Source organism: Mytilus trossulus, chromosome 2 (genome assembly GCF_036588685.1).
Source record: "Mytilus trossulus isolate FHL-02 chromosome 2, PNRI_Mtr1.1.1.hap1, whole genome shotgun sequence".
Lineage (NCBI taxonomy): Eukaryota > Metazoa > Mollusca > Bivalvia > Mytilida > Mytilidae > Mytilus > Mytilus trossulus.
The window spans coordinates 73,898,879-73,923,462 of NC_086374.1; the positions used below are offsets into that span (position 1 = coordinate 73,898,879).

Consider the following 24,584-nt stretch of genomic DNA (forward strand, 5'->3'; position numbering starts at 1 on the left):
CCTACGGGTGCGGGAATTCTCGCTACATTGAAGACCCATTGGTTGCCTTCGGCTGTTGTTTGCTCTATGGTCGTGTGTTTGTCGCTTTGACATATTCACCATTTCCTTTCTCAACTTTATATAGAAATAACGTTGGGCTATCATCGATCCTGTATAGAAAATGCTTATAGAAATAATTAGGGTATCCCTGGTCCCCTTGCCTCCAAAAGAAACATATAAGTCATAAAGACGTATTATTTGGTTACGCCTGGTCCCCAAGAAATACTTACATATAAGCTTTCATACAGAATTATCATTCAGTTAACCTTAGTCCCCAATAGATACTTACTTACAGTAATAACATTCGGTTACCCCTGGTTCCCAATATAAACTTACAATATACAGTTATACCATTTTGTTACACCTGCCAATATTTACTTATATACAGTAATAACATTGTTTTACCCCTTTTCTCACATTTCAACCAAATATACAGTAATAAATTGTTTAACCCCTGGTCCCCCATATAAGCTTACAGACAGTAATACAATTGTTTTACACCTGGTCTCTCATAAAAACTTGCATACAGTAATAACATTGTTTTACCCTAGTCATCCATATAAACTTACATACAGTAATAGCAGTCGGTTACCCCTGGTCCCCCATATAAACTTACATACACCAATAACATTTGGTAACCCCTGGTCCCCCATATATACTTACATACAGTAATACCATTGGGTTACCCCTGGTCCCCTATATAAACATACATACAGTAATAACATTCGGTTACCCCTGGTCCCCATATAAACTCACATACAATAATAACATTCGGTTACCCCTGGTCCCCCATATAAACTTACATACAGCAATAACATTGGGTAACCCCTGGTCCCCCATATAAACTTACATATAGTAATACCATTGGGTTACCTCTGGTCCCCCATATAAACATACATACAGTAATAACATTCGGTTACCCCTGGTCCGATATTAACTTACATACTGCAATAACATTTGGTTACCCCAGGTCCCCTCTAGAAACTAATATTTTGGCATAACATTGCGTTACCGCTGTTTTTAAATAGAAACTTTCATATATAGACAGAAATTTTGGTTTTTTCTGGTCCCTTTAAAAACTTACATATTGACATAACATTGGGTTACCCCTTGGTCCACTATAGAACATGCATATAGTAATAACGTTAGGCTATCCCCGATCCTGTATAGAAAATGCATATACAAATAATTAGGGTATTCCTGGTCCCATTGGCTCCTAGAGACATATATAAGTCATAAAGACGTATTATTTGGTTACGCCTGGTCCCCAATAGATACTTACATATAAGTTTTCAAACAGTATGAACATTCAGTTAACCTCGGTCCCCAATTGATACTTACTTACAGTAATAACATTCGGTTAATTCTGGTCTCCAATATAAACTTACATACAGTAATAACATTCGGTTACCCGTGGTCCCCCATCATAAACTTACATACATTAATGACATTCGGTTACCCCTGGTCCCCATCTGAACGTACACACAGTTATAACATTGTTTTACCTCTGGTCCCCCATATAAACTTACATACAGACAAGGCATTGGGTTAACTCTGGTCCCCTAGAAAATATGCATATAGAAAAAACATTGGGATACCCCTGGTCCTATGAAGAAACATATATTAGTCATAAAGATGTAACATCAGGTTATCCCTGGTCCTATAGAGAAACATTTGGTTATGGGTTACGTTCCCCTTGTCCCCTATATAAACTTACATAAATGCATTGGGTAACCCTTGGTTCACTATAGAACATAAATATAGAAATAACATTGGGATATCCCTGGTCTCTATATATATTATATTTGATTACCCCTGTTCCCCTATAAAAAACTTATATAATATAGATATTTTATTGAGTTACCCCTAGTCCCCTATAGAAATTTACATATATAGACTTTGCATTGGGTTACCTCTTGTCCCCTAGAGAAATAAGCATATAGAAATAACATTGCACAATGTATTACCGTTGGCCCCTATAGGAACATGCATGCAGAAATAATTTCAGTACTATTTCAGATCCAAAGTAATGTTTTTATTCATATTTTTTTCTTTTTTAACGATATCTCAATACTTAATTTGGAAATGATCACATGGATGATATACAAGGTACATATTATTCAAATATGTTGAGATTTTAAAAGTATTTCCTTATATTCCTTTCTTTTGTATGTTTGTAATCTTTCTTCATATTATACAAATTATTTAAGAAGGATATCAGTAAGGGTGAGGTGAGTGCGTTCATCAACAATGAATTTCATTACAACAAATCTTATTACATAGAGTTATTTAAACCAAATCAAATAAATTTCTTTGCTAAGGGGACTAACATATAAACTCATACGCATTACCATCATTCATTGAAAAATTAATGACAATGTTCAGCCTATGAAATATAGTGTTAAAATGAATATTGAAAATATCATTGTATGATTTATTTCATGTGTATGACTAAATAAATGTCTCTCTCATCGAGCAGGATGCTGACGATCAAAATAATTGTAAATCTAACTGAATGGGTTTCTTTACAATTCAATTCAATTCAATTCAATATTTTATTAAAGTTTCATCTCTCAACAAGTATATCACAGTTATAAATTTAAAACAATGCAGTACAAAGATACATTCCACCCGATTGAGAAGCAATCTTAACACATTTTATGTTTGTTGTACTCTTAGTTTTACTTATTTGCATTTTCATTTAACATCATATACATTTTCATTTGATAGATATTTTAGATTGCAATGACTTGCATTCATTGTCATCAGAGGAGAAGACAGAACTATGGAAGTTGCTCTTTTTTATATTTACATACAGTAATAACATTCGGTTACCCCTGGTCCTCCATATAGACTTACATACAGCAATAACATTGGGTAACCCCTGGTCCCCCATATAAACTTACATACAGTAATACCATTGGGTTACCCGTGGTCCACAATATAGACATACATACAGTAATAACATTCGGTTACCCCTGGTCCCCATATAAACTTACATACAGTAATAGCATTCAGTTACCCCTGGTCCCCCATATTAACTTACATACAGCAATAACATTGGGTAACCCCTGGTCCCCCATATAAACTTGCATACAGTAATACCATTGGGTTACCCCTGGTCCCCCATATAAACATGAATGATTACTACGCATTTGCCGGTACCATTTCTGCGGGATTTCTGGTCCTATCCTAGCGACAGAATTATCCTCGTGCGGTTTGTTCACAGGCACTTGTCCGTATGGAAAAATATCATTTTTACCGTATTTTTTTTCCGGAGACAAGTGTCTCTAAAGTGACTCTGAAAAAAAACTTTAAGCACCTGAACTTTTCTCTGAAAATGAAACTCCTATATAGAATAATACTGTTAGGTATAGAGAAATTTTTTTTTTTTATAACACAATTCTGTTTTTTAGCAATGGCGTTGTCAGTTGTTTTCAATCAGGCTATGAGTTTGAGTGTCCCCCTGGTATCTTTCTCCTCTTTTTTACAATATAATTTAAAGTGTTTTGAACATTTATAGACTACATATTGTTTTGAGGGTTGATATTGTGTTATAGTAGTCTCAGGTTTGTTGAACTGATGAAGCGATGATATCCCAGCATATTTTTTTTTAACTTTTGCTTTTATCTTTTGCATTTATTTTGCCTGACTTAACGCAGGGAACAGTATATCTGTTAGTTAATCGGAACAAATACTTTCCCTTCTCTTCATCGTATCACTATGTTATACTGACTATACTGAATTGTTCATGACTTGAAGCGTTTTTACTTTTGTTTTGGTGAAGTGTAACACGGAAATTTAACTTATCCTTTCGGTAATTGCTTCAAAATGAATGATGTGAAGTCCTTCATAAAATTAAAAAAAAGAATAATTCATTTTGATGAAATAAATATTATAAAAATAATAAAAAGATGTATTTTGTTTTTCAGAGTTTGTTTTTTTCTGATTGAAATAGGTAAATTTATTTATTGCATCCTATTTTTTTTTTTATTATTACCGAGAGCATCAGGCATTTTATATAACAAAAATGGCTGCGCCCATGCGAAAAACTTTTCACAGAAAATTTCACAGTTTATTGAAGGATAAATCGCAAATTTGGCAAACTGATAGAGATAATTTTTCAAAGATACAAAACAGATCATTTCAAACAAGATCAAAATTTTTTCCAATCAGAATATCATTAAAAGGTGGAATATTTGGCACTCTAACGGTTGCTGGAGCCGTCACCTTGGGTAACTTGGCACAGAAAAGTATAAGGGTATATGCAGCTGTCAATGAGAGACTTCAATTGAAACCTTCAAGAGAAGTATGTAAACATTTCACACACTTTCTCGTGTTCTCTGCACATTGCTGCACATTGACATGAATCCAAACACTAGTGTCTAGTGAGAAGGGTTAACAACAACAACAACAATACTTTATTTTAAGAGGGTTACACAGTTAGCTATATAACTAATCTTCCCTGAGGCCCTCGTAATGAAAAATCAAACAAAACACAAACATATACTAGTACATTGCATACATACATTAGCATAAAAAGTCAAGTGTGATAATAATGTTCAATACAACTTGATAAAATGTGATGAAAAAATAAACATGATGACATGATCAGTTTTTTTATATTATTTATACAGCTAGGTTGATTTCAATAAATGATCTGTTATTTTGTATTTGAAAGAATTAATATTTGTAATATTTCTTAAAGGTATTGGCAAATTATTCCACAAGAATGGTCCAGAATACATAAAAGATTTTTTGAATAATTCTGTTTTTGGTTTAGGGAGTATGAGGTTTCCTTGAACAGCATTTCTCAAGGGGTACGGATTTCTGTCTGAAACATAATGAAACTTGTTAGTAAGATATGATGGGGCATCATTATTAATACACTTAAATGTCATCACTAACTTATGATATTTTATTCTCTGTTCAACTGTCATCCAGTTTAAGTGTTTGAATAAGGGTGCAGAAGGAGCGAATGGGTCTGTTTCTAGTATTAATCTAGCAGCCCTCTTTTGTAATTTTAATATCCTTTTTAAACCCTCACTGCTACAACTACTCCACACTATACAACAAGTTACCGTTACTCTGTTAATGAGTTGAAAACTTATAGACTAAGCCTCTATGATTTAGGTCCATTTGCCCTGATGCCTGTTCACCCAGGGTCCATTCACTCTGATTTTCATTTGTTTTCTTGTTGTTGTCTAGTTCCATAATGTTTATTACATGTACTGTGTAATATGAGGCAGGCATAACCTGTGAATGGGGACAAAGTCTGTATGCATTATTTTTTTTAATTCAATCATGTTGATAAAAGAAACCGAAATACCGTACGTAATGTTCCCGATTTTGGTTCTGTTGTTAGGGAATTAGCTGTGACGTTCTTTAAGTTATGACGTCATATTCGATGTAAACAAAAGAAACGTTTTCATCAGGTAACGTTTTTTTTCATATCAAACAATTATTAAAATTGAATTTGTATTGAGATCCAATCTTATATTTTACTAGACTGATAAATAAAAAAAAATTCAAAGTCTCATGCAAACAAGACAGATATCTGCGCAAATTCGATGAAAACCGGAACAGGAAGTAGATCTGAAAAAAAAGTTAACGATTTTGAGTTCATTAGTAGAATGAAAAATTCGGGAAATTTTCCCGATTTTTTATTTTTTTATTTTTTTATTGATTTTTCTACCGTAATTGGGAACTTCGTCCCCATATTATACATGAAATCAAACAGTGAAGTACAAATTTGGCGGTTGTGTTGTTCGCCGAACAATAGAGGTTGTTATGAAGACGTTATAGATATAAATAGAAAGTGAAAGTAAAATAAGAATCTAGTATAATTAAAAGAGAAAGTTAGTCAATAAAGTTATTCAATTATATGATATTTGTTAACTAAACATAATAATTCTGTTTAGCTGATTCATGCTGTTTTACTGACAGATACAGATAAACTTAAAAATCCTTTTCATGATTTACAAATCGTACATTCATTGACAATATTGTTTTTATCAGTTCCAAGATGGTACAATGAAGCCTTTTTAGTGTAATAGTGATGCATTTGTTTGATAATGTTTGAGGCATGGAATTAAGTCCAAATTTATCTTCTAACACAGGCGCTGGCTTTTAATAAACAAACAATAGCTGTAAAGTTATAGCTGTAAAGGGAAAGTTGATATTATTAATTTTAAAGTCTTCAACTTAATTTCGAAACCTTGTGTTGTTTATATCTTTCAGATCATCCTATTTGTTTAAAAGCAAAATTATTTCATCTGGCAAGGAATATGACAGAAAAATATGATAAATTGTGAATATTATTTGTTTTCCTCAAACAAACACATATCTTTATCATATACTTAGACTAAATAACATATGATTTTTACCGTATGATAATAGCATTAAATTAAAGTATTTTCCATATTTTTTCAAATCGGCGCTTAGCGGGCTGATATGAAAAGTTTATCACATGCCTTTCCTTAATGTTATCACATGGCATTCCGGTAAAACTCGGCAAATTCTGGAAAATACACCTCAATGCTACGTTTTCAGTGAAAAACATTACACAGTAGTGTACAAAACAATTATTTGAATACTGGAAAGTATATTGTGTAAAATAATCAAATCAAATTAAATAAAAAATAAAAAAATATATTAAATAAATGCATTATTTAAGTTTTTCTGGAACATAATTTAGAAAGCTACTTTAAAAAAGTTGACTTTCCCAAACAATGTTCATTATATATATTGTTGAATTATCTTTTTGTCGATTCGTCCATATAAAATGTGGGTTTTTTTTCTCTCTCTGTTGAGGCATATGATAGAAAGATTTCATGTTGAATGTATCAAATTTAGGGTCCGACGTCCGTGAACTTTTTACTCTTTCAACTTCTTTTCAGGAACCATGTAAAAGAATCAATATATGAATCTGTTATTTTTCTCTACTGTTGAAGCATATGATAAAAAGATCATAACATGTCATTTTTCATATCGCATGTACTATCAGCCCTCGAGCCATGCGGCTCTTGGGCTGATATTGAACCTAGGGCTGATAATACATGCGATAATGAAAAATGCCATGTAATAATCTGATATTATTTCTCAACAAACCAAATTACATTGATTAACAAATGATCCTTAAATTATTGATAATCCCTGAAATCATGTAGGGAATTTGTAGAATAAGTATTAAAATGTTCAGTGTCAAATCAGTGATTATGTAAAATCACTGATCATTTTCAGGGATTATATATAACATGTACATGTATAATTAGTAATGATTTTAGTGATTCTACTTATTCCTTGAAAAATCAGTGATTCTACATAATCCATGGTTATACAAATTCGCTGTAACATACATGTATATACACATGATATATAAGTAAATGTTTCTCTTCTACAGGTTAGAGTTCCAGAAGCAGACTATGGGTTGAAGCTTACAATGTATCAATTTACAAGCTGTCCATTCTGTTGTAAACTGAGGTCAGTTCTGGATTACTATGGATTTTCCTATGACATCATTGAAGTTAACTCTGTGAATAAAAAGCAGATAAAATGGTCAGATTACAAGAAAGTACCAATCCTTGTATGTGAGGATGTTGGAAAGAATGGCTGTTTAGTAAGTTTTGGAATTAATGTTATATTATTTTTATACGACCGCAAATTTTGAAAAAATTTTCGTCGTATATTGCTATCATACTGGCGTCGTCGTCGTCGTCGTCGTCGTCGTCCGAATACTTTTAGTTTTCGCACTCTAACTTTAGTAAAAGTGAATAGAAATCTATGAAATTTTAACACAAGGTTTATGACCACAAAAGGAAGGTTGGTATTGATTTTGGGAGTTTTGGTCCCAACATTTTAGGAATTAGGGGCCAAAAAGGGCCCAAATAAGCATTTTCTTGGTTTTCGCACTATAACTTTAGTTTAAGCTAATAGAAATCTATGAAATTTTGACACAAGGTTTATGACCACAAAAGAAAGGTTGGGATTGATTTTGGGAGTTTTGGTTTCAACAGTTTAGGAATTAGGGGCCAAAAAAGGGCCCAAATAAGCATTTTTCTTGGTTTTTGCACCATAACGTTAGTATAAGTAAATAGAAATCTATGAAATTTTAATACAAGGTTTATGACCATAAAAGGAAGGTTGGTATTGATTTTGGGAGATTTGGTCCCAACAGTTTAGAAATAAGGGGCCCAAAGGGTCGAAAATTAAACTGTGTTTGATTTCATAAAAATTGAATAATTGGGGTTCTTTGATATGCTGAATCTAACTGTCTATTTAAATTCTTAACTTTTGGTCCCGTTTTCAAATTGGTTTACATTTAGGTCCAAAGGGTCCAAAATTAAACTTAGTTTGATTTTGACAAAAAATGAATCGGTTGGGTTCTTTGATATGCTGAATCTAAAAATGTACTTAGATTCTTGATTATTGGCCCCGTTTTCAAGTTGGTTCAAATCGGGGTCCAAAATTAAACTTTGTTTGATTTCATCAAAAATTGAATATAAGGGGTTCTTTGATATGCCAAATCTAACTGTGTATGTAGATTCTTCATTTTTGGTCCTGTTTTCAAATTGGTCTACATTAAAGTCCAAAGGGTCCAAAATGAAACTTAGTTTGATTTTAACAAAAATTGAAATCTTGGGGTTCTTTGATATGCTGAATCCAAACATGTTCTTAGATTTTTGATTATGGGCCCAGTTTTCAAGTTGGTCCAAATCAGGATCTAAAATTATTATATTAAGTATTGTGCAATAGCAAGTCTTTTCAATTGCACAGTATTGCGCAATGGCAAGAAATATTTAATTGCACAATATTGTGAAATAGCAAATTCTTTTTTAATTAGAGTTATCTTTCTTTGTCCAGAATAGTTTGCAAGAAATATCTAATTTCACAATATTGTGCAATAGCAAGATTTTTTTTTAATTGGAGTTATCTTTCTTTGTCCAGAATCAACAAAAAATATCTAATTTCACAATATTGTGCAATAGCAAGATTTTTTTTTAATTGGAGTTATCTTTCTTTGTCCAGAATCAACAAGAAATATCTAATTTCACAATATTGAGCAATAGCAAGAATATTTTTTAATTGGAGTTATCTTTCTTTGTCCAGAATCAACTTAAATCTTTGTTATATACAATATACAATGTATATTCACTTTTTACTACCAACTGATAAATTAAAATAATCTTTACCATTCAGTGATAACAAGCAGTTTTTTTTACATCTTAATATATTATGATGTATTTAAATGAGTAGTTATAGTTAGGGGCCAAAATTAAACTTTGTTTGATTTCATCAAAAATTGAATTATTGGGGTTCTTTGATATGCGGAATCGAACCATGTATTTAAATTCTTAATTAATGGTTTCGTTTGCAAATAATTAATTGGTCTATATTAAGGTCTAAAAGGTCCAAAATTAAACTTAGTTTAGTTTTAACAAAAAAATCAATTCTTGGAGTTCTTTGATATGCTGAATCTAAACATGTACATTTACTTAGATTTTTTATTATGGGCCCAGTTTTCAAGTTGGTCTAAATCGGGTTCCAAAATTAAACTTTTTTTTGTTTTGATTTCAACAAAAATTGAATATATAGGGTTCTTAGATATGCTGAATCTAACCATGTGTTTAGATTTTTGATATTTGGGCTCCTTTATCAAATAGGTCCACATTGAGTTCTAAAGGGTCCAAAATTGAACTTTATTTGATTTCATCAAAAATTGTATTCTTGGGGTTTTTTGATATCCCGAATCTAACCATGTATTAAGATTTTGGATATTGGACCATAAGGGGTAAATTTCCAATTAAATTTTTTAAGTTTTTAGAGCACATTAATTCTGTGTCAGAAACATAATCTGTGTCAACTATTTAATTACAATCCAAATTCAGAGCTGTATCAAGCTTGAATGGTGTGTCCAGACTTGCCCAAACTGTTCAGGGTTGACCTCTGTGGTCATATCAAGCTGTGCCCTTTGTAGCATTTTTTCCCCTTTTTTGAATAATCTATCAATTATTATTTTTAGGAATAATTATTCAACTTAACTTTACCAAGATATTTGCCATAAAGCATGGCAAATGGAAAAAATAAGTTACTTTATTAATTGTATGCACTCAAAGGACATTTTCTAAATATGCCTTTATTAGTAATGCTAAAAGCCCTAAAATTGCAAAGCTTATGAATATTATGAAGATGTTCATTTTGTTCAAACATGAATACATGTAGGATAAAAAAAACAATATTCAATTCATCTAATGACAACTTTAGGTTTTGCGGGAGGAAGTTTTAACCATGGCCATCCATGTACATTTAATCTAATTATTTCTAAAACATTTATTTTTTTAGAAAAGACTATATTTTTGTACATTTCTCAGTGTTTATATTTCATATAGTGTAAAGTTCATGCATCGGATGATCTGCACATAAGTTATATAACCAAGATTTTCTGCCTTGCAACTGGTCTTAGCTAATATCTTAAGCTTTTTAAATGCATAAATTAATGAATAACAAATTTGATTTGATAAATCACATAAATGACAGCTGGGTATAAAAAAAGATTCGTCCATTCAATCTTCAACTATCTTTCAAAAGAAATTATATTCATTATGAATAACGGGAGTCTTTCCGGGATGTTGGGTATGATCATGTACAAATGTACATGTATATGTAATGAAACTGTATATGTTGATGAGATAGCTACAGATATCCAATCATACAAAAATCAAAAAATACTTCAAAAAGATAACTCTCAATTATATATGCCCTTTTTTTTTTTTAATAATTTCAGCAACTGAATGATTCCACTGTGATAATAAGTATTCTACAATCGTATCTCCTAGACAGATCACAGAGTCTGGAGAAGTTAGCCTCATATTACCCAGCACTGGAAGGACAAGACGAGAAAGGGAAGAAAACTGTTGAGTTTCAGAATAAATATTTTCTCATGTACCAGCAGGCTGAACTTACAGATAACAGAACCAAAGAACAATATGAGTAAGACAATTTTACATTTTCTTAGTTTATATTAATAATGTGTTGGACTAATAAAAACATATATTTATTGTATTTCATTCATATAAATATTATTTGATGACACTGTCAAAAATCCTAGATAGTCTCCACTACAAAACATTTTTACATAGTTACTGCAACATTACAGATTGTTCTTAAATATATCCAATTTTAAAACTGACTTTTTTCAGCAGTAATTTAATGTAATTATTTTATTTTATTTTTGAAATTTTAATTTAGAGGATCTTCAAGAGTTGACCAATATATCCAAGTGAGCTTGAAATGAACGGTTTTAAATGAAGAACATTAAAAGCTTTCTTTTGATCAGTTTTGATATCAATATTAAATATACATGTATAATATAAATTTGGATCATTTTGAGTTATTTGTGAAAGATAACCATAATGTTGATACAAATGTATTAGAAATACTATTGAGCTATGAAAAATTCTTGCAGCTTCTTGTCACATATTTTACATCGTTTATTTTTCATCTGATAAAAAGGAATTAAATTAACAATCTTTTTTTAATTTTTGAACAGGGAGGAAAGGAAGTGGAGAAGATGGACGGATTCTGATCTTGTGCACATGTTGTCTCCTAATGTGTACCGTACCCCCAGCGAATCCTTAGAGACGTTCAGACATTTTGACAAAGTTGGTGAATGGGAGAAGAACTTCAGTAGTTGGGAGAGAACAGTTGTTATCTATGTAGGAGCATCTGTTATGTGGGTGATGGGAAAAATCATCAAAAGAAAGTAAGAACAAACAAATAGTCCTTATGTTACATTACATATTTACAATTTATTTGTCCCTGAATGGTATATTCTTTGCCGGTGTTGTCACAAAATACCTTTGTTTCATTTATATGTGAGCATAATGCACAATGTTTACAACATGGTCCACATCCACTAGTTTGTTTATAAAATAATAAATTATGCTTTTTGTGCCCTAAGATGTCTTTTATGTTGTTATCACGTTTAAATGCTATGATAGGCAGATGGCCAGATAACAAATCTTAACATTTTTTTATTACTAAGTAGAATCTTAAGTGATAAGTCTGTCACCAAATTGAAGAACATTGAATAGTTTACATGAAAATGTATCTCATTAAGTGTATAAGCATGATAAGATTTATATAAATGAAAATGTTTTATATTGTTGAAAGAGCCATGCTGTGATTCATATCATAACATTTGTAATATAGAAATCCTTCTACATTGTACTGTAACAGACAATTCCATTAGCAAAATGGTTGATACCCATGTGCCTAGTTGGATCATTTGTCTATTACATCGTTTTATTTAAGAATCCTACTTTGAATTTATAAAGACAGATTGGTGGGTGCTAGACAGGAAGATTAACTTACTCTCTGATCCTTCCAAAATACCTACTAAACCAGTTTTTGAGATCATGTTCATTCCCTTGAGAACTGCCTCAATGATCTTGGGAATTCCTGCTCAAGATGTTGTTGAGTTTAAAATATGATTGAGTGAAACCAAAGACTTTAGAATTGGTATTAACAACTCTTTATTGAGTGTCCAGCATTTTATGCATGAGAGCAATTATTGTCATTTCAGATTTAGAAATGTGTGTCTCAATGGATATGACAGGTCTTCCACATCTTGTAAATTTTGGTCTGGTACATGTATGAAGCAGTCTTCATATTCATACATGTCATATCAACATATATTAAATATAGTTTGAAAAGGTAAATTACCTACATTAATACAGTGTATATTACTCAAACATTGTAGATATGGTCTGAAAGATGAAGTACGAGACTCACTGTATGACTCATGTCGTTTATGGACAAAAACAGTAGGGAAGAGGAAGTTATTAGGAGGAGATAAACCAAATTTGGCTGACCTGGTAAGATTCTTACAGGATTAAATTAGATTACAGCAGAATGCATTGAGTGTGTTGGTAAAGGTAATATCTTGGGTGAGCTTGCTTGCTAGCTGAACCATGAAGTAATTATTAAGTTAGGTATACTAGCCTCCTTTAAGAGTAGACTAGTCAGACAGATAATCAATCTATCTGACTGTAAGACTAGACTACTCCAAAAGGAGGGTAGTACATATTACTTCACAGTTGAGCTAGCAATCAAGCTAATCAAAGATAATACCTTTACCATGTTTACCTTCAAATGTACACACTTAAGGTTTTTGCTGTAACACTTTTAAAAAAAAGAGACATATTTCCCTTAAACATTGTTAAATGTTCTTGATAAATAATTATCTTTAAAAAAAATCAAATGGATTCTAAAATGTTGATTTAAACAATGCATTTTTTCTTTAAAAAAAACAAGCTAGTTTACATTTGCACGATGGTGATTTTTTTATTTATTTTTAAAAAATATTTATAGGAAAGTGAAAGATAAAAACATGTATCTGCAATTTACTGTGATCAGGTTAATTTATTTGCAAAAAATAAGAAGAAAGGGTACTAAATCTTTATTTCCATGATATTCTTCAGAATAAAGGGAAGTCATAATTGATCTGTTTGGACTATCTTTCCCATATTTAAATGATTGTGTACTGTTTGAAACAATAAATTTATATATGAAAAATTAAATTAAATAACATTTAAGTTAACAGAAGTATGTTCAAATGTCTACTTACATGCTTTGATACAGACTTATATTTAACTGGAATAAAAAGTTAATCCTTGAAGTGTGCATTTACAACAGTGTCAATTTACCTTTTAAGCCTATTGTCAGATTATTACAGAACATTTAAGTAAGATTTTTTGAATACTTACATGAAAGTGAAACCAGGGGATCAGACATCCCTTCTTTTTGAAATATTTTTTTAAGCACATTTGCTTATCATTTGCTAATTGTAAATTCAGAAATTATTGTGAGGTTTTTATTATTGCAAAAAATGTGACGGAGTTGTTACACAATTATTTAAACACACATTTTGAAATATTTTTATGAATTAAACAGTATAGTTCTCAAAATTCTAAAGAATTGAAATCGTATTAAAGTCTAAAGTGACAAAATCGCAAAAATAAAAACTCACAATAATTTCTAAATTTACAGTATTTGTTCTTAATTATCTCAATGACTATAAAAACTCATCTGCATAATTAAAAAAAATAATTGAATTGTGAAGTCTCTGTCTTGAGTTCAAAATAAACATAGTTTATCCCATGGTAACCATTAGCACTTATCTTGTTAAATAATTGTACATTGGTACCTTATTTTGTATTATCTTTCATTATGTTATTACATTGTCTCAAAATAACAATATTTTTTCTAGTCTGTATATGGTGTGCTGACATCTATAGAAGGGTGCCAAGCTTTTGAAGATACCCTTAACAACACTAAGATTGGACCCTGGTTCTACAGAATGAAAGATGCTTGCATAAATCATAAAGGAAGCAGTTCTTCTCATCATAGTTAAAATTAGAAATTGACTCTGAACTGAAGTCTTTCATTATATAATTATGTCATGAAATCATATTTTGATGTGTTTCTACCAGTTCTGCTGTATACAGTCTCTTTATTTGATTGAATACAATACTCAGTATTTTCGAACTTTTTAAACTACTGTGAAGACAAGTCATTTTCTCCTAAAGATACTCATGATATATATTTTAAGTTTGAATTTTCCGTTTCTCAATTCACAATCCTCAAGCCGCAGGCAGAAAATAATATTCTATCTAAATTTAAAAATTGTCATAGTTTTACAATTACATGTATTACCATCTCCATATTGTATGTGATACTTGTCTTTTGAAAAATCGGAATAAATTTTTAAATTCATTTACTTCACAAATGGTTAAGTAATACAAGCATATTGCTTGCATAATATTGTAATTAAAAAGTGCAAAATGTGATCGAAAGTTTGCTTTCTTATTTATTTTTGTAAAATAGTCATGATACTTTTTTGCAATTACCAATTTGCGTTGTTGTTCTGTCTTGTAATAGAAAACAAGGACTAATGTTAACAATTAATATGAGTCAGAATAATATTTAATTGAATAAACATTGATTCATTATTGTTTGTTAGTTATTATATATTCCCATGCACAGAGATATGATTGCTAGAAAGAAACCACAATCTTTTAGAGAAATGCTTTATAAATAAACTACTTGCTGTGCTCATTTAGATTTCAATCAAAATTCCATTTTTTTCCAATCTGAATTACAGTATATGTAGATGTAGATGATGGTGATGATGATGAATTGGTGTTTAATGTGCAGTTTCAAATATTACATGCTTATCATGGTGACAGGGTGATGTTAATGCCATAAGAATATAAACTGCTATTTACTAGCCCAACACACTAAGCCAGCTTATCAAGAGGGTAGGATGACATGTCTTCCCATGGACTAGAGAACTTACTTCTTTAATGAATGCCTCATCATGTTGGTTAAGCACAAATACAGTATCAATATGAAACAATAATACTTAACAGACATCTAAGGGTTAAGTGACAGTTGTCAGACAGACAATTCTGCCAACACCAAGAAATTAGTTCCTGGAAAGGAATGACAAAGAACGACTACAATCACAAATAAGGTTCTTGACTTGGGACATACTTTTAAATATGTACTTTAAATAGGTGAAATTAAAAAAAAAAATAGGAATTTAAAATTGATACTACAAGTCAGAAAAACATTATTTAAGGAACAAACTAAGCTAAAATTATAAGTAGGTCATGGAACTACTTTTCGAGATATTTGATTTTTAAAATATGACAGGAAAAGGCTGACTCAGACTTCTACCTTATATTTGCATTTATATTATTTGGGTCTCAAATCATAATAAAAAGAAGTCTTATTTGAAGAAATAAATGGGTGTTAAGGGCCAATATATTTACATTGTATGGTATGGTAAAAATCCAAAGTATCCAAACATCTGACACAAATTTCAAAATCTCACTGAGGTAGCAATACACAGTAAGAAGATTAGTTTTGCATTATGGCCCCTGTGAATTTTTAAAAAATGAAAGTTTTTGTACAATAAAATTGATTTTTAGATAATTGATGAATAATTAAGCTTTCTTAGTGGGTTTATAAGAACATTTAGATTGTTTTTAACATGTTTTATATGACATTTATATGATTGACAGTCCGTATTTTCCTATCCACACTGTCCATAGGTCCATAAATTATTGTAGTGTTTATCAACAAAGATTTTGCGCTCGATCTTTTCAATTCAATTTTATGGAAAAACGAGCAGAAATGCATATGTTTTTTTGGACCACTTGATAGATATAAACCTATGGATTCAGGAAAGATATCACTGTAATTGATTGAAATTTTCCTTTAGACCAAATTTTGGAGACTTTGGTGACATGTTCACCCCCCTTTTTTGCTATATTTTGTATCTAAGAAATGCAGATTGTTGCCATGGTTACACCCAAAAAGGATTATATTTCACCCTTATGACCATTAGAAATCAAATCTATGGAAGATTCTCTTTCTATAAGTATATACATGTATAACACACATATAAAGCCTTCTTTGTTAGACAGGAGGGGGTAAGAGGGTGTTTAAAAATTATGAGTGTCAATTTAAAGTTTTTTTCCTAACTGTGTATTGCTACCTGAAGTACATCCTCAAGGTGGCAGGAATAAACTTATTTTCCGTCCTCATCTTTCAAAGGACTATCCCAATTAATGGAATTGCAAGAAGATAATTTATGATAAAAATCAGTTTAGAAATATACTTTATGCTCTGTTAAAACTGTTTTGGCCCACAATCATTGTGTTTCTTAAGGTGATATCGGAGTCTAAAATAAAAATTATAGAATTTGTTCAAACTTTGCCAAATCATAGTATATATTGATATATGTTCAAAAATATAATAAAAATGATAGGTCACTGTGCATTTTCTCAATGTACAAGTTGCGTCAAAATGACACATTTTTTATGGATTATACAGGAAAAAACATCATTATGTGATAAGAACCTAAACTCAATGATAGAATTGTAAAATGAAATACGAGAAAATAGCAGTATTAGGAAATGTTTTGAGAATATCAAAAGAAAAGATACGGTCACCATGCGTTTTTTCTGCCCAACATACAAAATAGCAAAAGCAAAATTCCATGTAGATTCCATCAGAAATTGCCTTACATGTATTTCAGAGTTATCTCCCCTTAAATGTCAATTTAAAAACATTAGAAATCAAGCATTAATAATCTATACTTGTAAAAATATTAATATTCATAAGTTAAAATCTTATAAATTTGTTCTTTAAAATGCAAATTCACATTAGTTATGTGCATTTCTGCATCAAATTTTGCTAACTTGATTGAAAATCTGGACCTTAGATTCTCTTTTTTTTTACCATGACGAAAGATACCTATACCAGCTTAAGGATATGGATATCTGGTCCATGTCTTTTCGTTTATATTGTCATAGTTTGTATATCTATTGCTATGCATAGTAATCAGATCCTGCTCCACTAGTGTGATCGGTAGTACTAATCGTTGTAAGATAATTTCAGGCGATATGTTGTATCATCTTGGTCATAAATAGAGAAAATAACACACTGGATGGTGATTTCGACAAGTGAACATAAATTTTCTTCCTTATCTGTGACAAATATTTCGATAATATCACCCGCTTGATTATCGCCTCTTTAAAAGAGGGACGAAAGTTACCAAAGGGACAGTGAAACTCATAAATCTAAAACAAACTGACAACGCCATGGCTAAAAATAAAACAAGAACCCCACTAAAAACTAGGGGTGATCTCAGGTGCTCCGCAAGGGTAAGCAGATCCTGCTAGACATGTGGCGCCCGTCGTGTTGCTTATGTGAAAACAAATCCGGTAAATAGTCTAATTCGGTAGGTCACATTCATGAAAGGGAAGGGGATAGTAGTTACGACGTAAGGAACATATCCGATATCATTTTTGAAACGGTTATTCCATAACGGTCAACTAACTCGTGATGGCGTTCGTAAAATTTACGAAGGGATGATTTCAACTTCACCATTTGGAACTCTTGGTTTAATTGCTTCCTTGTGAGCAGCAACCCTCTATCAAGAAAATCATGATAGGAAATGCAAGCACGGGAATATCGTATCAATTGGGAGATATATACCCCGTAAGCAGGTGCTGCTGGAATGTTGCTACTTAGAAATGGAAAGTTCACAATTGGAAAGCTGAATCATCTCTTTTGTCGTAAAAAAATGACCCTCATTGTCAATTTCTAGATGTAAGTCAAGATATGAAGACGACTTGACTGTATCTGTAGTATCCTTTATCTCTAGTTCAACGGGATAGATGCGTTCCACATAGTCACTAAATTTTGAATTATTTAGTGTAAGAACATCATTTATATAGCAGAAAGTAGAGTTTAAGTATATTGCTAACTTCTTATCTTTCTTCCTAAGAAGTTCCTGCATGAAGTCAGCCTCATAGTAACAAAGAAATAAGTCGGCTAGTAGAGGAGCAAAGTTTGTTCCCATTGGAATGCGACAGTCTGTTGAAAAACACGTCCTCCGAACGTAACAAATATGTTGTCAATCAAGAATTCAAGCATTTTGATAATATCAGTTTTAGAGAATTTTTTGTTTAAATCAGAGTGGTCCTTTACAAAGTAGGATTAATTCCCCCCTAAGACAAGATACTTGTATCTACGTTGGCCATTCTTTTTTATGAAGCAAAGCAATACCAACTCTTTCAATTTGTCTTTCAGTTTGGAATGTGGAATACTTGTGTAAAGAGCAGAAAAGTCATGCAAATGTTTAAATACTGTTACAAGATGAAAGAGAGTTAGATTGTATGTACTCTAAAAGATCTTTGGAATTTTTAAGTATCCACATCTGATTCACGCCACCTCTAGAATATGCAGTTTTACAATATCTTTGAAGCCCGTCTTTGATTGCTGATAAAATAGATGTTAATAATTTAGAAAGAGGTTTCGTGGAGCACATGGAAGACCCAGCAATATAAACCTTTTTAAGAGATAACATTAAATCTATCATTTGAAACCTATGACTGGAAAGCATTCTTGTTATCACCTACTCTCTATGAAGGAAATGTCATGAAAACCTTAGTGGGCATTTTTTTCTATAGCGATGTTATAGTTTTAAATGCCAACACGTCCACCAAGTCTGTGATGGGTAATATCTGGTAAGATAGATAGCAGTTTGAAACAACCCTTTTCATTTTTAGCCATGACGTTGTCAGTTTATTTTAGACTTATGAGTTTGACTGTCCCTCTGGTATCTTTCGTCCCTCTTTTATTCCATTAATTTTCTGAATAGACATAAGGTGTCAAATAAAGGCAACAGTTGCATACCGCTGTTCATACGTCATAAATCGATAGAGAAAAAGAATCAGGGTTACAAACAAAAACGAGGTAAACACAATACAAACGACAATGCAACATACCGAACTATTAGATAACAACTGTCATATTCCTGACTTGGAACAGGACATTTTAAGAGAAAAAAAAGGTGGGTTGAACCTGGTTTTGTGTCTAGCCAAACCTCGCGTTTTTTGGCAATGTTAAACATACCGCTAAAATGACAACAGGAATATAGTTCAAAGAAATGCAAGAGCACGCGGGATAGAGAAATACACAAATTATTAATATAAAACTGTAAACCGACTTATTTTCGCGGAAACTTTATTTCGTGTTTTACCCTTTCTTGACCACTTCGCGGCTATTTAATTTCGCGATTTTCTGATTAACTTGATGAAGTTTAATAGGGAAAGAAAGATCTAAGGATTACATATTTGCGACGATTTATATTCGCGTTATTTTTCTACTCGCGAAAGTCGCGAAAATAAATCGCTCGCGAAAATGAGTTGGTTTACAGTAATACATTTTGACATGACAAAGTTCGCTCTTCTCAAGTCCAATAGTTTACTCATGTGCACGAGGGATGTTGCGAGATGGAAATGGAGTTAGTTTTGTGAAACTTCAATCAAACGAATATCGAACTTGCCTAGAAATAATTGAATCATTTTGAAATGTTCATAAACAAAGTCATTAGAAATGATGTCAGATCTATGGGCGTCATTTCGTTTGTGAAACCTTGAATTGTTTCCTGGCATATACAAACCCGTATAGGTTACACTGTAATCCGGAACAATGCAAGTTGATTTATATTTTAATCATCGCAATCGATGTGAAGTAAGAAGTCACATGAGATAAGTACAAAAGGCACCCGTTAACCATTATTATAATTATCGTTTATTAGAGATTATTTAGTGAACAGGACTTAGTCAAAAGATCAACAGAGTTCTTACATGTTATAAACAAATTAAGCAACTTTTGAGTTGAAGTTGGATTTTTGCATGCAGTAAATCAAAGTGTTTGAAATCTAAAATTTTATATTGTTCTTTGAAGAATATGCAGAGTTTTAATCAGGAAGTATACATACTAAGCAAGTTGAAATACAAATCAAGCGTCGCAAGTAAAGAGAAGCAAGGAGACAACAGAGAATAACACACATCAGATATATAATCAGGAAATTTACCTTTAAAAGCAATAAGTTTTAAAACGTATTTCCCGGTATTATTAAAGCATTCATATGTACGGACTTCTTTTTGATTATCTTTTTACTTTTCATCTATCATATATTATCTTAAAATTTTATAAATGAAATACTACACCTTAAAAATAAGTTTTAGAATAAGTCGTTATTCAACCCAAATACCATAAGTATTTGTTTCAACTGACCGAAATATAATTTGTTCTATAGTTCCACGGCACTGGCATTGAAAAAATAGGACACGTGGCTTGCCAACTTTCCACTGTACGTTCTATGAGCAATGAACAAATCAAATATATCGTATAGTCACCTATGATGAAACATAACACTTACTTTGGAGAGTGGTTTAACAACAAAAGAATAAACACAGTTGGTAATTATTTAATTTTGAAGTCATCTGCGCATCTATTAAACTACTAACATATATTGTGGTCTCTGATCTGATAAAATAAAAAATCTGCATCTGGTTATGTTCTCAGTTTAGTTATAATGATAGATGCGTTCCACATGATAGTTATGTACTATATTTTGGATTGTTTAAAACATGGTAGAACGTGCATGTCCAATGGATTCGTTTTTTAATTTTCTCAGAATGACATTTATTCATTTTTGTTTTTAGCTGCATAAAAAGATCATGTTTGTTTTTTTGGCTATCTCCTCGTGCAGTGTTTGAGTTTCACCTTTAATATTGTGAAAGTTGTCTTTAGAAATAATGGAAATGTGCATGTCCACAGGATTTAGATTTTTCAAATATTCTTAAAATCCCAGATTTTTGGACTATATTGTGTGCTAAAAGTCAGATAGGGTATGTTAAATATTCACAGAAACCGGAAGTAGTACTTAATTCACTACTCACACTACAATTAAAACATTGGTTGATTAATTGTTGTCCGTGATGCAAGAAATAAGAGTCTAATCATTACTGGGAAGTTGATCTAGGCGACACCTGAAAGTAGAATGTTGAACACGGTAACTACTAAAACAGTAACGTTAAAACCTTTTGACTATACATTCAGTACTGCAAGTGAAGACATTCAGAATTAAAATAAAAGATAGATCATCATACATTATGTTAATTTTATAATTACTTATGGTCAGGCTGGCATTTTTTGTGTCTTACTGACAGCGCAACAGTTTCAAGTTGTACTTCAGCATCACTGTTTGTTAAATCTAAAGTATGCGAAACTATATTCATGTATATGACAGAAAAGAGGAATATTCTAGTTTTTATTTGAAAGTATTTTCATAATTTTTGAGACATAACGTCAACGGCTCATGCAATTAGTATATATACAGTATAACAAAAAAGAAGCATACTATACAGTAAATATAACTTAATACAATTTGTAAATGTTATTTTTATTCAAGTTTACTTACTATCCAGAAAAAGAACACAAATGCAACAGAAAACTTCAAGAATAAATATTATATCAAACAAACTTGAGCTCAAAATAAACATCGAGGAAATGAAAGTCCTGTCAATCAACGACCAATCAAATAAAATTTCAATAAAGATTGGATCCTTAAACATCGAGGAAATATAAGAAGGTACATACCTAGGCAGTGTAATAAGCAGTGATAATGAGAATACCAAAGACATCAAATCAAGACTGAGTAAAGCTAGAACATCTTTCTGTCAACTCAAACCAATCTGGAAATCGTCATCCCTTGCCAGAAAAAACAAAACTTTAAATTTACAACAGCAATTTCGTAACCGGCAAGGGAAAAAGGGGAAGACCAGAAGAAACATGGAGAAGAAAAGTGGAAAGCCAGATAAAGGAGGTCGGGGTGTCATGGCGAGAAGTAGAGAAGAGAGCAAAAGACAGAGTGTTATGGAGAGAGCTAGTGTCGGCCTTATGTACATCAAAGCACGAAGAGGATTTAGTAGTAAGTAATTTTTAATCAAATACCTGAAATTAACATCATAGATAACAGAATTACATTGTTGTACGCCAGACTCATGTTTTTATACAAAAGACTCATCAGTGATACTCGAATAAAAAAAGTTCGAGGTCAAATAAAGTTCAAGTTTAAAGAACTTTTATGATCCACAATTCCAAACGATTTTGCCAATACAGCAAAATAAGGGTTTCCATTCTTGAGATGGAAAATGTTAACTCAAAACTCTTTACTCTTCCAGAGTGCATGTCCAAAATACAAAACTAAAGACTGAGCAAAACCTGGTGTGGTCTCGTGTGATTCGGAAGGGTGAGCAAATCCTGCTCCAGATTTGGCTCGGGTCGTGTTGCTCAGGTAGAAATACACAGTTAGGAAAAACACCCACTTAAAATTGACCCTCATAAGTTTTAAACACCCTCTTTCCCTTCCTTTCTAACAAATAAGGGTTAATATTTGTATTATGCATATGTATATTTATAGAAAGAAAATCTTCCATAAATTTTATTTGTAATGGTTATAATGATGAAATATAATCTCTTTTTGTTGTCACCATGGCAACAATCTGTATTTATTATGATACAAAATATTGAAAAAAGGGGGATGATCATGTCACAAAAGTTTCCAAAATCTGGTCCAAAGAAAAATTTCAATCAATTAATACAGTGATACCTTTCGGGAAACCATAGGCATATATCTATCAAGAGGTAAAAAAAATCATAAGCATTTCAGCTCGTTTTTCCATAAAATTGAATTGAAAAGATCGAGCGTCAAATCTTTGTTGATAAACACTACAATAATTTATTGATCTTTGGGCGGTAGGGATAGCAAGATGCGGACTGCCAAACAGAAAAATGCCCTATAAAACTACGGGTCGCCGAATGGGACTCTTGTGGTTTTGTACAAAATTCAATTCTGTCATAACAAAATCATTTTTGTCTTACAAAACTATGTGCTACAGACTTGTTTTATGAGAACTTCAATTTTGTGATGACAAAATTCATTTGTGTAGACAAAAATTAGTTTTTGTCATGACAAAATTCATTTTTGTAGACAAAATTCATATTTGTCATGACAAAAGTCAATTTTGTCTAAAAGGTATGCAAATATAATCATATTTGCATACAAAATTGACTTTTGTTACCTGATATTGAAATTAAATCACAAAAGTCAATTGTGTGAGATAAGATTCAATTTTGTGATACAAAATTAAATTTAGTGAGACAAAATTGACTTTTGTGAGACAAAATTGACTTTTGTGAGACAAAATTGACTTTTGTGAGACAAAATTGACTTTTGTGAAACAAAATTAACTTTTGTGAGCTAAATTAACTTTTGTGGACAAAATTCAATTTTGTCAATTTTGTTGAGACAAAAGTCAATTTTGTTAATTTTGTTGAGACATAAGTCAATTTTGTCAATTTTGTTGAGACAAAAATCAATTTTGTCAATTTTGTTGAAACAAAAAACAATTTTGTCAATTTTGTTGAGACAAAAGTCAATTTTGTCAATTTTGTTGAGACAAAAGTCAATTTTGTCAATTTTGTTGAGACAAAAGGTCAATTTTATGACGACAAAATTCATTTTTGTTACGACAAAATTCATTTTTGTGACGACAAAATTGACTTTCGTAAGACAAAAATCAATTTTGTTGAGACAAAATTCAATTTTGTCAATTTTGTTGAGACAAAAGTAAATTTTGTCAATTTTGTTGAGACAAAAGTCAATTGGTTTGAGACAAAAGTCAATTTTGTCAATTTTGTTGAGACAAAAGTCAATTTTGTCAATTTTGTTGAGACAAAAGTCAATTTTGTCTCATAAAAGTCAATTTTGTCTCACAAAAGTCAATTTTGTCTCATAAAAGTCAATTTTATCTCACAAAAGTCAATTTTGTCTCACAAAAGTCAATTTTGTCTCACAAAAGTCAATTTTGTGTAACAAAAGTCGATTTTGTATGCAAATTAGGTCACAGAATCCAAACTAAACTAATTTGAATACAAAATTGACTTTTGTCGCCCAATTTGCAAATTAGGTAACAAAACTCAAGTCTGTGTAACAAAAATGAATTTTGTCATGACAAAAGTGACTTTTGTCCGCTGATAGATAATTTTGTATGACAAAATTTTAAATTTGTAGTATGATACAAATTTTGTTAAACTGAATTCATTTTTGTTGA

The 24,584-nt window shown here is 31.3% G+C and overlaps 1 protein-coding gene across 1 annotated transcript; it reads left to right on the forward strand.

The window, feature by feature from the left end:
- Window positions 1-4,057: 4,057 nt before the first annotated feature.
- Window positions 4,058-15,050, forward strand: LOC134707993 (prostaglandin E synthase 2-like). Its single transcript, XM_063568198.1, has 6 exons — window positions 4,058-4,348; window positions 7,442-7,657; window positions 10,823-11,028; window positions 11,588-11,800; window positions 12,800-12,914; window positions 14,309-15,050. The coding sequence occupies exons 1-6, from the start codon at window positions 4,070-4,072 to the stop codon at window positions 14,450-14,452; spliced, it is 1,173 nt and encodes a 390-aa protein (XP_063424268.1). The 5' UTR covers window positions 4,058-4,069; the 3' UTR covers window positions 14,453-15,050.
- The last annotated feature ends 9,534 nt before the right edge of the window (window positions 15,051-24,584 follow it).